Here is a 17469-nt window from a genome sequence, read left to right as displayed (position 1 = left end):
GGAGTGTAATTCGAAGTATGTCTGTGTTGTGGGATATAAATACCTTAATAATTGACAACCTTTTGTTAAAAAATGCATTTGCAAAGTTCACAATACTATAACAAGTATATTGCGCATTGGCAGCTGAAGTAGTTCTACTTCTTTGATGTTCTGATTGCATGTTTGATTGTTGCAATTAGTACTTCAGAATAATATATAAACCTACTTAGAACTCACTATGCCTGTTAGAAAGTACATTGGGGTGTTTGCTTTCCATATTGTGGTCATTTTGTGGGTGTTTCCACTGTCCTAGCACTCACCATGCCTCTTACTTAATACCATGGACTGTCTCCTTTTGAAAAATGGGTAATTTGAGGGATATTTGTACTGTTCTGGCATTTTAGGGCCTCAAGAAATGAGATAGGCAGTTAGAACATCAGGACTGATCAATTTTCAAACTCTATATATAGCATGGTTTGTAGACTCTATACCGTTCACACAGCCTAAATAATATACAGATATTTGTTTTGTTTTTTTCACCAAAGAAATACAGCAGAATACATTTTGCCTTACATTTATGAAGAAAGATTATTTATTTGCAAAGTTTTTTGGCAAAAAAACAACAACCCAGTGGTGATTAAATCCCACCAAACTACAGCTCAATCTGTTCTTTAAAGTAGAAGTCCATGCAAAAACTAAAATCCCTGTATCTAAAGCCACCAACATTCTAAAACTAACCTATCCAGCCCTATAAAGAAAAAATCTGTATACATACCTTTTCTGCAGGTGATCTGACCCAATCTCCAGCGGCGGAAGCTCTGATCCCATGCTTCGCTGTGAGCCTCGGCTTCGCTGTGTGGGCGGGTGTAGAGGACACATTCGTCAACAGAAGCCCCATAGTAACTCTATGGGTGACGTCAGTTCCCATTCATTTCACAGCCGTTGTCGGACATGTACTCAGCAGAGCTTCTGCCGCTAAAGATCGGGTCGGATCACCTGCTGAAAAGGAATGTATACTGAGTTTTTCTTTACAGGGCTAGAGAGGTTAGTGTTAGAATGTTGGTGGCTATAGATGCAGGGATTTTAGTTTTTGCGTGGACTTCCACTTTAAGTGTTTAAAAAGGGAGTTTTCTGTTTTTTGCATGCCTTTTCTTGGTTTCATTATAATAACTATGACCTTGCCTGATATTTTAATTGAAAATTGTAAAATTGATTGGTTTGGTTGTGACCCTCCACTCGACTGATGAATACAAATGTGGCCTTTGGGTCCTTTTAAGTTGGACACCACTGTGTTAGGGTTTAGATGTATTGTAATACTGTAAGTATTATAGAAGCTCACAAAGTCAGCTAAAAAAAATCTCTAAAAGTTTGCCTGCAGCTTCCTTCAGAAGCAGCTGTCTATATTAACATTTCTCAAAGCTAAAATATCTTGAAAAAATCTTGATTCCATATAGTTACACATACTGTACTTTCATTTGAAATAGGACATAGCTTATCACAAAGTCAACTTCTGGTTAGTGACCAATCCCTTATGTAAGTAATGAACTTATCTCACTTGTACTACAATGTGACTATTAGTCACTTAATGAAAAAGAATGAGTGGCATGAAAAAAACCTGAATAGAAATCCAAAGCTTTTAAAACATTTAAAATATTTCCTGTAACCTCTGGTGTGTTCTGACACAACTTTTGTGTAAGCGATCATACAACTTGTGTGCATGAAACTAGGCTTACACTGTATTACACTGTATTTTTTGTCTTTTTAAGCTTTTAAAGTGCAACTAAAGGCAAAACTTTTTTTTTTGATTGAGTAAGGGAGGGTTAAAACCCTTTTTTTGCCATCTGTGTCCCGTTGGGGAGATTTCCGTTCACTTCCTGTCCCATAGCCAAAACGGGAAGTGAAAGGAAATTCCTACAAATTGAGGTAATCCCCATGCGTCAACAGGGTCACCAGAACTAGTGTCCCCAGTGGAATATTTCCCCACTATTCTGATGCCAACCCAAGATTTGGGATTTCCTTTTTTTTCGAAAATAAAGGTACACAGGACAAATAGAGAGGGTGACTCTCCCTAATGGGGCAGGCATGGGTAGCAATATAAACTGACAGGTATACTAATCCCTTTCCACTCTATCTGATGCTGCGTACACTTGAGCGGACCGAATCCGGCAGGCAATCTGACCGTGTGTGGGCTTCATCGGACCTTTTGCGGACTTTTTCTGTTGAAAGTCTGATGGACTTTAGATTTGGAACATGCTTCTTTAAGTTGTAACTCCATTGGACCCAGTTCCTATCGAAAAATCCGCTCGTCTGTATGCTAGTCCAACGGACAAAAAACGACGCATGCTCAGAAGCAAATACGAGACGGAAGCGCTCGATCTGGTAAAACTAGTGTTCGTATTGTAGCTAGCACATTCCTCACGCTGCAAATTCTGTGATCGTTGAATGCAGCGCCTTAATTGTCTTCTTTATAATGCTAGAAGAAGGAAGTTGTTTTGCTGCTCACAAACTGATTTCTGCATTATTTCTCTTGATCTCATGAATGATATTGTATTATTTAAAAGCCCGATCTCCATACTATAATGTGTACACATTTGTTTTTTGTAGTCATCTTTTATTATTTTTTATTTCATCAAGATCATTTTTTAGGATTGTTACAAAAATATTTTCTAGTGATCTCCATTACCACAAGAACCTTTTTTTAATTTAATTTTTTATTTTTTTTTGGTGTAAAGTTACCACAAGAACATTAGATAATTTTATTTGTTTTGAACCTCAAGGAGGTTGTTGTCCCTTGTTAATTTGACATTGTCTTTTAAAAATGTATTTTAATAATAAAAACATAGGCACGTTTTTTCAGAAAATAAAATATCCATTTATTCTGGTTAACAAAACAAAATAAAGATGAAGTCAACACTGGAGAAACTTTAGGAATTTGTGAAGCCTTTTGGCACACATCAAGTCTGTGGAAAAAAAAAAATGTGATCTTGAGGAGTCCATATAATATAGGTTGCACAATCTGGTCCATGAATCCCAGAGATCAAGAGCAGCAGCAGATGACATATATGTCCCCAGGCTGTGGTACTACACCAGCCTGTGTCTTCTGTCAGACCAGACTGAACCCAGGCCATCACTTTCTTCTCTTCGTTGCAGCCTTCCCTCCACGCTGCCCTGCAGCCTTCCCTGCAGCCTTCCCTCCACGCTGCCCTGCAGCCTTCCTTGGAGGCTTTGGCTCTGGTGGTTGACTTGTGGCAGGAGGAGGAGGAGGAGGGGCTTGCTCATTTATTTGGGTGTTGACATTAGCTCGCCCTTCAGTCCCTTGTGAATGACATCTGAAAAAGATTTTCACTGAGGAGGCATTGGCCCTTCTCCATTTCGAGCAACCCTCTGACTAAATAACAGCCATAGGCCTCTACAAGTTTGGGGGGGGCTCTTGAGAAAATTTGTAGCTTCTCTCATTGTAGTTATCGGGTATATGTATTGGGTGGATAGTGGTATCGTGGGTATGATAATTAATTAGTAAGTACTCTTCCGCAGCAACCCAATTCTTCCAGAGAGATGCACTTTATTGACTTCCAACACAGAACAAAGTCCAAAGTCCACAGATGACAGAAAAATCCGACAGAGTAGATATAATTCAGAACCCCATGTTCCTAGGTCTGTGTGCATACACAGACAAGCCTCACTAAAACTATAGACTGAACACCATGTTATATTCACTAAATATTGAATGGCTGAGCAATTTGATTGGCCGTCTCCATTCAGGTCTTTTATATACTCTAGTCTTTCAGACAGACAACTCCCAGCCATGAACAGCTGTAGTCATAAACCGCCCCAATTTGCACTCCCGCATATCAACATCAACAAGTCCTTAGATATGTGTAATTAGATTAACAGATACCACCTGAACACCCTTTTGAAATGTTCAAATAGACTTGCATAAGATTAACACATCAAAGGGTCTTCAGCTGTCCCCTTGCTATGTTAAAATTCAGTTGGACAATTCAACTGAATTTCTGGTCAGCATGGCACTCCAATACAATATTATACATAAATTGGCCAACATATTACAACACTCATGAGGCGCAGTGATGCCTCCTCTGTCACCGTCCCCTTCCTAGGCCTTTTTGTATGTAGGTGGAGGGGAGGCACCTGTGATTGTGTGCTGCTCCTACTGGGCCCGGCCACCTCCTGGCTGACACTAACCCCTGCCTCCTCCTGGCTGACACCACTCCTGCCCACCTCCTTTCTGTCACTGGGCCAGGCCTCCTCCTGCCTGCCACTTTCCACACCTTCCTCCTGGCTGAGCTCATCCTGTGTATAAAAAAGGGACATAGTTTTAGTTTTTGGTTCATCAATCACACACAATTTTCAGGTCATGACTTGCAAATTCAATGTGGATTTTATCCAAAAAATGTTGTCTACATATCAATTGACATTAGTGGCCAAAAATTTTTGTCACTGGCTAGAAAAAATGCTGGTGTCAGAATGATACTCTTTTATATGTAATAGAACATCTAGTTAACATCATTAATATTAGGACACTAAATATGTCTAAAAATAATATACCTGGCTCCAGATGGTCACATCCGGTTCTTCCAGGATGGAAGTCCCAGGTTGGTCCTCATCAGCCTCTGCTGGGGTGGAGGGAAGGGTGGAGGGAAGGGTCGAAAGAGATTCCCTGGCTTCAGTCTGGTCATCAAGAAAACGTAGTTTATCTTAGTACCACAGCCTGGGTCTATATACATCATCTGCTGATGCTCTTGATCTCAGGGAAGTCTGGATCTTGTTATGCTCCCCCCTGTACATATTCCACAAGATCCAAATTTTCCTATCCACAATCTCCATGGTTGCTTCTGGGATGAAAGTCTGCACAAATGCCAGAAGTCTCTCCAGCGTTGACTTCCTTACTGTTTTAATGTAATATTGAGGGTGTTTGACCTCCCACAGATACCTCATCTCCCTGTAATTCTCAATAAATTGTGTGAGAAATTCAGGGTCCTTAAATTTATTATTCATTTTTTCTGTAAAAGACAATAAACACTAATGTTAGGCTAAACTCTCATAATCTTTTCCCAACATAGGCCTCAATCTTTAAGCAGTATAGGGCGCTACAAAGTTAATAAAATTTATCTTCGTCTTTGACGCTCGCAACTTCAGTTCTGCTCTCCTCCGCGCACCGAACGTACGTACGGCACATGCGTGATAGCTTTATACACACTGCGCATGCGTGAAACTCTGCCTGCGTCGCCAGCCCCTGATGTTCATTTTGAATGAATATTCTCCACCCCCTTCTCTACACACAGAACGTACATACGGCACATGCGTGTTAGCTTTATACACACTGCGTGAAACTCCACCTGCGTCGCCCCGCCCATGACATTCTTTTTTAACGAATATTCTCCACCCCCTTCTCTCTACGGTGCACAGTAGAAGCAACAATGGCGGAGACACAGCAGGTGTGTACTAATGCTTCAAGTAACGAGGAAAGCCCGGAGCTCGGAACGTCCCGATCTGGGAAGAGGAGATTTAAGGCCTCCAATATGGCCTTTGAAGAGATGGTGGAGATGGTAGCTATTTTGCTAAAAAAAGATTACGATGGGAAGCATGGACCGTACACCCTGTGAAAGTGGAAACTCCTGCGCTGTCGGGGGGGGGGGGGGGGCTACGCTAAAAGGACACCTAAGTACTGATCCAAGGCAGGACAAATAAGACAAAAGTGGGGGAAGATGGTAGTTGTGCTGTGATGAAGGGGGGGGAAGCTACAAAGATGACTACAGTGGCAAAGTGAACTAAAAAAGCAGAAACGGGCCAATGCATGAATGGATCCTACATGCTAAAAGAACATGGTGGGGATGCAGTGCAGTGCAACGTAGCTGATCAACATGACTATAATGTTGCGGGCAGACAAAGCCTAATATATAAAGGTAATTGTGAAACAGTGACTGCTTGAATATAGCAAAGCAAAAATGCATATACTAACACAAATAGGATGAATAATGACACAATGCAAAAAAAAAAATATATATATATATGTGGGCTAGTGCCCCATTAGCAAAAACGTGCCAAATCCTGGTGAACTACAAGTGATAAATCCCTAGGACAAACATGAATATTAGTTCTATCATCCAGTCCAAAAAACAAAAACTCGTGATGAGAGACGCAAAACAATTCCAATCGTGAAGGGAAGGGGGATCTTCAGTGAGGACACCTCCGTGTTTGCAAGCCGCTTACCTTACAGCTGTTGCAAATGACCCACAGGTGTAGACGTTCCGTGTATAAGGTAGTGACAATGATGAACGTGCCAAGCGAAATATAAAAAATAAAAAGTATACAGCATGTAAAATAACTCTGCGACGACCACAGTGGAGGGGGGGCAAGACACACACAGGGGGAGGTTGCACTCACTTTCATGAAGTGAGTGTGGGCATCAATCCACGAGCGCCGAGCTCGTATGCCTCCAGGGGTATCACCAATCTGGAATCTGTCCCCGTGCCTGGAAACTGGAATATGTCCCCGTGCCTCTCTCCTCAGTGTTCGTCAGGTAGAGTAGTGATGTACAGTGTGAGGGGGAAAGAGACGCACATAGCGTGATCCCATATAAAAGGTATATTTATTTAATAAAACAAGTCCAATCAACTTACATTTAAAACAATGCTGCAGTGTGTAGTAACTACGAGCGCCGAGCTCGTCTCCTGTTGTTTGTCTGGACCGTACACCCAGCCTAATTTAAGAAAGGCAAAAATAATGTTGAAAGTGGTGAAGACCCTACATAATCATTTTGGGGTACGGCGCTCTAAAGATCAGCTGAGGAAACGATGGTCCGACCTAAAACTTATGGAGCCGGATCAGTACAGATGGATCCAGAAGGTGCTGAAAAAAAGTAAGTACTTGTGTGTTCCTATTCTGATTATTACTTTGCATGCTGCTCCATGTGCTTTTCTGTACTATACAATTTGAAATCTTTAAACGTTCGTAGGAAACATTGTTCATAGTAAACATCGATTGAAAAATATATACGATGTATTTAGTTGATACAGGGTTTAAAATACATTTTGGTCTTGGTAATTTGTCTTATTAAGAGAAGTTTAGGACATTGTTGTCTAGATGTCTTTGAAACTAGAATGAATAGCAAACTTCATTCAGTGGAATGTAAGGAGAGGACACTCAGCAGCTGTTTTCATATCTGGACTTAGGAGCACTAGTGTGGAACACCAGGATACTTTTTTTGGGTAACCCACACAGGTGCTCCAGTGGATACTTGTTGGGGTGTCTCTATCTGTGAAACGTGGCCAAAAAAAGGTAAGTATTCCAGCTTGTTTCCAAGAGGATTTTAATCATGTCTTCAACTTGGAGCTCTGCCCAAACAGAGTACACCACTTCAATACACTGTTTCATATTCCTATTCCTGGACTCAAATATCTGTATTATAAGTATACCTTTTGTTTTATTCTCATAGGGGAGAAAAGACTCAGACAACCTGATCCCAGGGATCCCTGACCTCACCTCGGGAAATCAGCCCAAGCCCCACCGAGGAGATGGAGGTAGTGGGCGACTTGGGCACCCCACCAGGTGCGTGTCTGACACCCCAGCTTATGGTAATCTATGTATGCCTGCATATTTGTAAATACATCTTTTTTTCATCTAATTTAGGTGATCTGGTTGTGGAAGGGGAAGAAGCGGTGGAAGCATGTCCAAGTACCAGCGCCCCCCGAGGATGTGGAGGAAGAGGTGGAGGAAGTGGGCGACATGTGCACCCCACCAGGTGAGTGTCTGACACCCCAGCTTATGGTAATCTATGTATGTCTGCATATTTCTAAATACATCTTTTTTTATCAATTTAAGGTGATGTGGAAGGGGAACCATTTAGCACAGACAGTGCACAAAGATTAATTGGACAGATCATCGCCTGGAATGGGGATAATGATGCCATGCGCACTAGCCTGGACCTAATGCGTAATCGGCTGGACAATATGCAGCAGGAAATTAGGAACATGATCAATGTTTTGGGGAGAATCTAATCCCTTTTTCACAAAAAAAAACATTGATCATGTTCTTCATTTCCTTTTTTGCTGACCCCATTCTGGGCTTTGACTTTGAAGAATTGTATGCCTGTTTGTTAAAAAACAAACTACAAAATAATTTTTAAAAACAAAATAATTATATTGTTTTTATAAAAAAATATATATTTTAAAAACAAAAATTTTAAGAAACGCACATGTGAATGTGCACAGATTAAAAATTCTTCAACAGTATGTGTGACTTCTTCTTTCAATGCTCAATACCGGTTTTGTAAGTTAGTTGGTGTTTACAGTGGCAATGGGGCTTATTTACTAAAGGAAAATACACTTGGCACTACAAGTGCACTAGGATAACCTAGGAGACAGCCAAAAACAAAGGCAAGCAATAAATAGATTTCTAGATTTTTTCTAATCATTATTTTTTATTAAAACAAATTATAGATTGTCTGGCATTGCAACGCCCCCCCTACCCGTAAAAAAATAATTGTGTAAATAATTGTGCAGGATGCAGCATGCTAGGACAAGGTGTTTTAGTTCGCCATGTGGATAGCTGTCTGAAACAGGCGGAAGCGGGTGACCATTATCCCAAAAGCATTCTCCACAACTCTTCTCACTCTGGCCAGCCGGTAGTTAAAAACCCTCCTCTCCGGGGTGAGGGTCCTTTGGGGGAATGGCCTCATTATGTGCTCGCCCAGACCGAAGGCTTCATCTGCAATGAAGACAAATGGGAGTCCTTCCACGTTATCTGCATCAGGTGGCAATCCCAGACCACCACTCTGGAGACGTTGGTAGGACTCCGTCTGGGCAAAGACTCCTCCATCCGGCCATTCTTCCCCACGTCCACATACAGAAATTCATATTGTGCCGAAACCACCGCCATTAAGACAATACTATGAAACCCCTTATGATTAAAATAGTATTGTCCCCTAATGGGGTGGTGGCACGATGTGGACGTGTTTCCCATCTATAGCCCCTCCACAGTTGGGAAAGTCCCAACGGGTGACAAAATGTGATGCCACAGTCTGCCATTCCTGTGGCGTTGAAGGAAACTGGGGAGTCAAACAAGAAAAAAAATATAAGTACTTTTGCACATAACATTGCAAGCACATTACACAAAAACATTTTTGCCCAGCATCAGTATAACATTAATTGTAAGTATTATTTAAATAAAGACTAAAATATTAAGGCCCACAGATTCATCACCCCCTCTGATGGCCCATTGATAAATTTTAGGGGGGAGGGAGGGGATTCTAAATCAATTTAAGGACACACAGACCATTTAGAGACATTTTGGGGAGGGATTCTAAATCAATTTAAGGACACACAGACCATTTGGAGACATTTTAGGGGGAGGGGATTTTAAAGCAATTTAAGGACACACAGACCATTTGGAGACATTTGGGGGGGGGATTCTAAATCAATTTAAGGACACCCAGACCGTTTGGAGACATTTTTGGGGGGGGTTCTAAAGCAATTTAAGGACACACAGACCATTTGGACACATTTTGGGGGGGGGGGATTCTAAATCAATTTAAGGACACACAGACCATTTGGAGACATTTTAGGGGGGAGGGGATTCTAAAGCAATTTAAGGACACACAGACCATTTGGAGACATTTTAGGGTAAAGCACTACAATGGAGCTGACAAAATACATTGTTAAGTGACTAGATTAGGTGGATATGGGCCCAGCATAGCATGCTGGGGAGGTTAGTGAATGCAAATATGCATGCAGTACAAAAAAGAGCATTAAAAAATTACAGCATGCATGAGGACAAAGGGGACATTCACACTATATTGCAATCATGGTAATTAGTGCTTGAGTAAAAAAATACATTACATTAGCAAACATTAAATACAATAAAATGTGATGTTAAAGGATAAAATTCTTACCTTAATATAGTCCTTCTGCAGGACCTGGATGATGGCAGAACAGGTTTCTGGGATAATGATCCCCAGAGCCTGGGGGGAGATGCCTGTCGAGAACGTAAGGTCCAGCAGGCTTCTCCCCATTGCCAAGTACCGACGTGGCGACTAGCCTCTGCTCCGCAGTGATGGCTTGCCTCATGCAGGTATCCTGCCTGCTGATATAAGGGGTCAGCAAAGCCAACCAACGGTCAAAAACGGGGTCCGTCATCCGGAGAAAATTCCTGAAATCCTCAGGGTTATTCTCATGGATCTCACAGAGCAAAGGCATGTGAGAGAATTGGTCACGCTGGAGCAACCAATTCTTTGTCCATGAACTCCTCCTCGCCCTGTTCATGGACTGGGCTTGGGCTGAAGAATGAACTACAGCACCAAGCACATACAATGCACAAGCTCTACGGCGAGTACATACACGTAACATGGCTTCAAAATGGTCGGTTGGTCAGAACGCACTTAACAGAACACACTGAAGAACAGCAAGGCCTGTGAAGAACGAGCTGAAAATCAGCAATGAGCGGACAATAATACACTGATAAATCAATGCGAACTGACTACACGCACTGAAAAGCAGATACAAACCTCACAAGCACAAACTGAACAACAGTTAAACGTTCTGAGAAATACGAGTCTCACAAGCGCGAATCATCTCTCACTAAACTTCTACTAACACGAGATAAACACGAGATTAGCAGAAGGGGCCCAATGAGTGGCGCACGAGCTATTGAACTTCCCTTTTATAGTCTCGTCGGACCTGGTGTACGTCACCGCGTACTAGACAGTTGGACTTTGGTGTGAGCATGTGTGTGTAAGTCCGTTAGTTCGAAAGTCCGTCGGAAGTCTGTCAAAAATCCGATGAAAGTCCGCCGGAATGACCGCTTATGTGTACACGGCATGAGACTAAAAAAAAAGTTGCACATTCAGGAATCAAGAATACTTCCTCATACTTTGACAATTACTCATTCATGCAACACTGTACTCAAATTAATTTTAAATATATATATATATACAGTGAGGACGGAAAGTATTCAGACCCCCTTAAATTTTTCACTCTTTGTTATATTGCAGCCATTTGCTAAAATCATATAAGTTCATTTTTTTCCTCATTAATGTACACACAGCACCCCATATTGACAGAAAAACACAGAATTGTTGACATTTTTGCAGATTTATTAAAAAAGAAAGACTGAAATATCACATGGTCCTAAGTATTCAGACCCTTTGCTGTGACACTCATATATGTAACTCAGGTGCTGTCCATTTCTTCTGATCATCCTTGAGATGGTTCTACACTTTCATTTGAGTCCAGCTGTGTTTGATTATACTGATTGGACTTGATTAGGAAAGCCACACACCTGTCTATATAAGACCTCACAGCTCACAATGCACGTCAGAGCAAATGAGAATCATAAGGTCAAAGGAACTGCCTGAAGAGCTCAGAGACAGAATTGTGGCAAGGCACAGATCTGGCCAAGATTACAAAAAAAATTCTGCTGCACTTAAGGTTCCTAAGAGCACACTGGAGAAAACCAGGCACTGCTCATCCCCTGTCCAATACAGTCCCCACAGTGAAGCATGGTGGTGGCAGCATCATGCTGTGGGTGTGTTTTTCAGCTGCAGGGACAGGACGACTGGTTGTATTTGAGGGAAAGATGAATGCGGCCAAGTACAGGTATATCCTGGACAAAAACCTTCTCCAGAGTGCTCAGGACCTCAGACTGGGCCGAAGGTTTACCTTCCAACAAGACAATGACCCCAAGCACACAGCTAAAATAACGAAGGAGTGGCTTCACAACAACTCCGTGACTGTTCTTGAATGGCACAGCCAGAGCCCTGACTTAAACCCAATTGAGCATCTCTGGAGAGACCTAAAAATGGCTATCCACCAACGTTTACCATCCAACCTGACAGAACTGGAGAGGTTCTGCAAGGAGGAATGGCAGAGGATCCCCAAATCCAGGTGTGAAAAACTTGTTGCATCTTTCCCAAAAAGACTCATGGCTGTATTAGATCAAAAGGGTGCTTCTACTAAATACTGAGCAAAGGGTCTGAATACTTAGGACCATGTGATATTTCAGTTTTTCTTTTTTAATAAATCTGGAAAAATTTCAACAATTCTGTGTTCTTCTGTCAATATGGGGTGCTGTGTGTACATTAATGAGGAAAAAAAATGAACTTAAATGATTTTAGCAAATGGCTGCAATATAACAGAGTGAAAAATTTAAGGGATTCTGAATACTTTCCATCCCCACTGTATATATATATATATATATATATATATATATATATATATATATATATATTTATTTATTTATTTATTTTTTGCGGCAGATAGAGCTTTCTTTAAGGGGCATTTAATCACCACTGGGTTTTTACATTTTTATGTACAAGAAAAAAGACCGAACATTTTGAAAAAAAAAACAAACATTTTTTCTTAGTTTCTGATATAAAACTTTGCAAATAAATACTCTTTCATCATACGGTGCCTTGAAAAAGTATTCATACCCCATGAAATGTTCCACATTTTGTCATGTTACAGCCAAAAAAATTTAATTTATTTTATTGGGATTTTATGTGATAGACCAACACAAAGTGGCACATATATGTGAAGTGGAAGGAAATTATACATTTTCAAAGTTTTTCAAATTTTTTACAAATAAATATGTGAAATAACATGTGTGAGACTTTTTTGCTGTTTTGATGCATATAGGGGCATAAAATCCAAGGAGCACCGTCAGGCTTTTAAGCAGCATAAATTAAGCATCTTATTTTTGAATACCTATTACATTTGCGGAGGCCCTGAAATGTCAGAACAGTAAAAACATCCACAAAATGACCACATTTTGGAAAGCAGAACTTCTACCTTATTTATTAAGTGACATAGGGAGTCTTTTTAAGATCACATTTTTGCCACAAGTTTTTGGAAAATGAAAGAAAGAAAAGAAAATATAAATTTATTTTTCGCACAACAATGTAAACTAAGGAGCAATTTCAGACTTTCAAGGGACATCTAATTTCTTCACTACCTGTTACACTTTTGGAGGCCCTGTAGTGTTAGGACAGTAGAAACACCAACAGAATGGCCACATTTTGGAAAGCAGACACTCCACTGTATTTTGTAAGAAGCAGTGAGTGTCTTTTAAACATTTATTTTTTGCCACAAGTTTTTGTGACGTGAAAGAAAATGAAAAATGTATTTTCTTTACACATGGTTGTCTAGTAATAAGATATTTTTTAACACCCAGCATGGGTATACTTAGAATTACACCACAAAACACATTCTGACACTTCTTCCAAGTATGGGGATACAGCATACTGCATGTGAGGCCTTTTTGCTGCTTAGCAGCATAGAGTGAACCAAAATCCAAAGAGCAGTTTCAGGCAAGGGGCATACATTACACATCTAATTTGCTGACTACCTATTACCTGTTACTTCTATCCAAAATCTGCGAAAGAGACTCCAGACTATCTAAAAAGAAAATTGTTAATCTTGGCCTGTGCGTACTATAATTGGGCTTCTTCACACAAGGCTTGCTCACTGTGGTGCAAATATGTTATTTCCATCCAAAGTCTGACAAAGAGACACCAAAGAAGTGAGTTGGCTCAGTTATATGATGTATATAACCTACTACAGTAAAGCTGACATTTACAAAGAAAAAAGTGTGTTTAAATTGTGGGCAAAATGACAGCTCCTACCTGTTTTCTTCTGTTTGTAAACAAAGTAGCTAGGAATTCCATTCATCCCTACAAAAGTCTTATCCTAGATGAGGGTCTAATATATAGGTTTCCCCTTTAATTCATATCAGACCCTTCTGGTTTGGGGGGGGGGGGGGGGAGGAGTGTGTGGGCGAACCTTTGTTTGGACTGAATCAGGAGCTTGCAACTTTTCAGAAAGGAAATCCAAAATGTTGAATTGTTACCACTACAGACATAGAGGGGATGTTTTTTGTGTCAGTGTGTTTTTATTAAACATTTTTTTTAGAGGAACTCTAACCTGAAGTTAGAAAGGCTTGTTGCCAGTGCACATAACACTGGAAATAAAATACCGTCTGTAGCTTTACTTTTGGGAATGAAAGCAGAACCACATATTAAGCTTTACTTTTGGGAATGAAAGCAGAACCGCATATTAAGACAATTTAATCACTTAATAAGGTCTGTAGACAAGATAGTTGATGGCTTGGGTGTGATCTAATAAATTGACTTGTGGCTTACAACAGTTGTGATGTGCATGGTTATGTGGTTCCTTAAACCTTTAGTAGCATGGTCATAAGTTGGGAGAACATGTAGTTGTGGTAGGTTCAATGATGTCACCACTTTCCCCTTCCCTTCCCTTTCATAGCTGATGACAGCTTGGGGAGATTAAATTTGGTGAGGAGTAATGTCAGGATTGGCCATGAGAAATGGATGGGGACATGAGGATGAGCATGTGTCCCCACTCCTGAACCATACCATGCCACATGCCCTCAACATGGGGGCTGCCCTGTTGATGGAAAAAATGATACGGTTTAAATTGCCGACAAATGACAATTCATTGCCAGCTTCCTAAAAAAACACACACAGTATCCTCCAAAGGTCCCCCAATTTGCATAGCAGACCCTATGTCTACTATGAATTTTGGGGTACCTTTAGAAGGGTCTGTGTCACATTAAAAAAAAAGAAAAGAAACACAGAAAAATGTTATTTCTTGTCAAGTTAAAACACATTTTTTTGCGATGTAAATGTCAAAATATTAAAATTTTCTATAAACTACATAGATGCACCCCTTCACAGGCAGCATTAAGGCACCCCCCTCCTCATAGTTAACCACCTCAGCCCTGGAAGATTTTACCCACTTCCTAACCAGGCCATTTTTTGCAATACGGCACTGTGTTGCTTTAACTGACAATTGCGTGGTCGTGCTATCATGTCCTTTTTTTTCTCACAAATAGAGCTTTCCTTTGGTGGTATTTGATCACCTCTGCGGTTTTTATTTTTGCGCTATAAACAAAAAAAAAAAATGACAATTTTGAAAAAAAACTATATTTTTTACTTTCTGCTATAATACATATCCAAAATAAAAATATGTAAAATAACAAATTTCTTCATCAATTTAGGCCAATATGTATTCTGCTACATATTTTTGGTAAAAAAAAATCCCATACACGTATATTGATTGGTTTGCGCAAAACTTATAGCGTCTACAAACTACAGGATAGATTTAGGGACTTTTATTATTATAATTTTTAATGGCAGTGATCTACAATTTTAAGCAGGACTGCGACATTGCGGCAGACACATCTGACCCTAAGTGACACATTTTGGTGACCAGTGAAACACGATCTCTCACTTTTCCTCCCTGAAAATGTCCGCCTTTAATCGCTTGCTGACCAGCCTCTGCAGTTTTACTGTGGTAGAATGGCACGGCTGGGCGAAATGACATTACCTTGTGTCGCCTCGCCTTTTGGCCACTAGGGGCACGCTTGCGTGCCCACAGCATGTGCCCGGAGGGAGAGGAGACAAATCGTGTGTTCATACAATGTATGAACACCAATCTCTCTCTCCTCCTAGACAGTCCCATTCCCACTTAGAAACACACATAGGGAACACAGTTAACCCCTTGATTGCCCCCTAGTGTTAACCTCTTCCCTGCCAGTGACATTTACACAGTAATTAATGCATTTTATAGCACTGATCACTGTATAATTGTCAATGGTTTCAAAAATGTGTCAAAAGTGTCTGATGTGTCCACCATAATGTATCGCAGTCCCGATAAAAATCGCAGATCGCCGCCATATATCTATTCCCTATTTAGTAGACACTATTACTTTTGTGCAAACCAATCAATATACGCTTATTGCGATTTTTTTTTACCAAAAATATGTAGAATACATATCGGCCTAAACTGAGGAAAAAATGTGTTTTTTTGATAAAAAATGTGAGATATTTATTATAGCAAAAAGTAAGATATTGTGTTGTTTTCAAAATTGTCACTGTTCTTTTGTTTATAGCTCAAAAAATAAAAACCGCAGAGGCGATAAAATACCACCAAAAGAAAGCTCTATTTGTGGGGAAAAAAAGGACATCAATAATGTTTGGGTACAGTGTTGCACAACCGCGCTATTGTCACTTAAAGTGATGCAGTGCCGAATCGCAAAAAATGGTCTGGTCATTGAGCAGCCAAATCTTCCAGGGCTGTAGCGGTTAATATTTTAAATATAGCTCTGTTCAAAAAATAGTATGACTAAAAAAATCACTAAAATACTTTCTTAATCTATTCAAAACCAAATGATAAAATAATTTTATACCCAAGTGAAACAATGGACCCAGGAGATAGCTAATATAAAACACATTGCTTGGATCAGTCATCCCAGACAAACCTTACAACTTAAAAATCTAAATCTATTATGAACTGATACTACTAACTACTAGCTGGACCCTTGTGAATAAAATCATGTATTATAATTAAAAGACAGTTACAACAGAAAAGAAACAACACTATCCAAAACTAGAATTTTATTTTGTGAGGGTTATTCATAAAATTTGTGGAAGGTTATTTTGTTGTTCAGTAAGGACAGTTCTTAACCTCTGACACCTTTGCAATAAGCCACATAGACACTGTATACAGTTAGGAACAACCTGTGCTGCTCAATCCAGGCACTGACAGATTTAGAATAAAAATATTAAATTGAATGTGATTATATTAATCAGCCCTGTGACAAATTCCCTTTAATGGAGAATTCCAAGGCCATCTAGACATACATTTAGTTATGGATCTACTGACTCTTGTAAATGTCCTAAAATTTGCATATTTTTTAAAAGGAATGACTTACTTTCATCCTGTTTACATATGCTTTAAAATCTGACTCCTTTTTTAAAAAATATGCATGCAAAATATGCCCCAGGAAACATGATATTGATTATCTCTGTTGTTTAAAGTTTTCGTGTACACATTTCACACAGAATCACTTAAATATGTAAATATGTGCTTATATATCACAAATTATCTTTATCATTTATTAAGATTTTCAAACATGCTGTAAGATCTTTGTGTGATTTGTGCAAGGAGAAACATTTGAAAGATAATTTTAACTTGCAGCTTCTGCAGTTGTAAAAATTGGGGTGGATGTTAGATAGATCACTGAATTTTATGTATGGCTGTCCTATTATTTAAGGTTCACAAAATAATTAGGTAATGCTTCAAAAATATTAGAAAAAAAATAAACTTACATATTGTCCTCCGAACATTGTAGAGTAGGTTTTCTCACGCAGCACGGCAGCAAACTAGTAAAGAGGACTGCAAACCAAGCAGTAGTAGAGAATGCTCAACTCCACCCAATCTGATAATGAAAGGCACACACTAATCATATTCAGTTTGCTTAAAACAAAGAAAAGCACTTCTTGGTACCAGGTTTGTGTGCCAAACCATCAGTCATGTATCAAGTAACAAATTCATTTTGTAATACAAATAAACTTAATCTTTGCTTTACCTGTAACAGATATGGAGACAACCAATCAGCTCACAGAGTTCCTAAAAAGACTCTTGTTAATCATTAATACTGTGACACATTATA

General features: G+C 39.7%; 1 protein-coding gene across 1 annotated transcript in view; it reads right to left on the bottom strand.

Annotated features, from left to right (window-relative positions):
- Positions 1 to 17254, bottom strand: part of ANXA10 (annexin A10) — a 109976-nt gene extending 92722 nt beyond the window's left edge. The window contains exon 1 of the mRNA XM_073606111.1: positions 17126 to 17254. Within this exon, the coding sequence (XP_073462212.1) occupies positions 17126 to 17143 (18 nt within the window). The 5' untranslated portion in view covers positions 17144 to 17254. The remainder of the gene's footprint in view (positions 1 to 17125) is intronic.
- Between the last annotated feature and the right edge of the window lie 215 nt (positions 17255 to 17469).

Source organism: Aquarana catesbeiana, linkage group LG01 (genome assembly GCF_042186555.1).
Source record: "Aquarana catesbeiana isolate 2022-GZ linkage group LG01, ASM4218655v1, whole genome shotgun sequence".
Classification (NCBI taxonomy): domain Eukaryota; kingdom Metazoa; phylum Chordata; class Amphibia; order Anura; family Ranidae; genus Aquarana; species Aquarana catesbeiana.
This window is presented reverse-complemented; position numbering and strand designations above follow the sequence as displayed.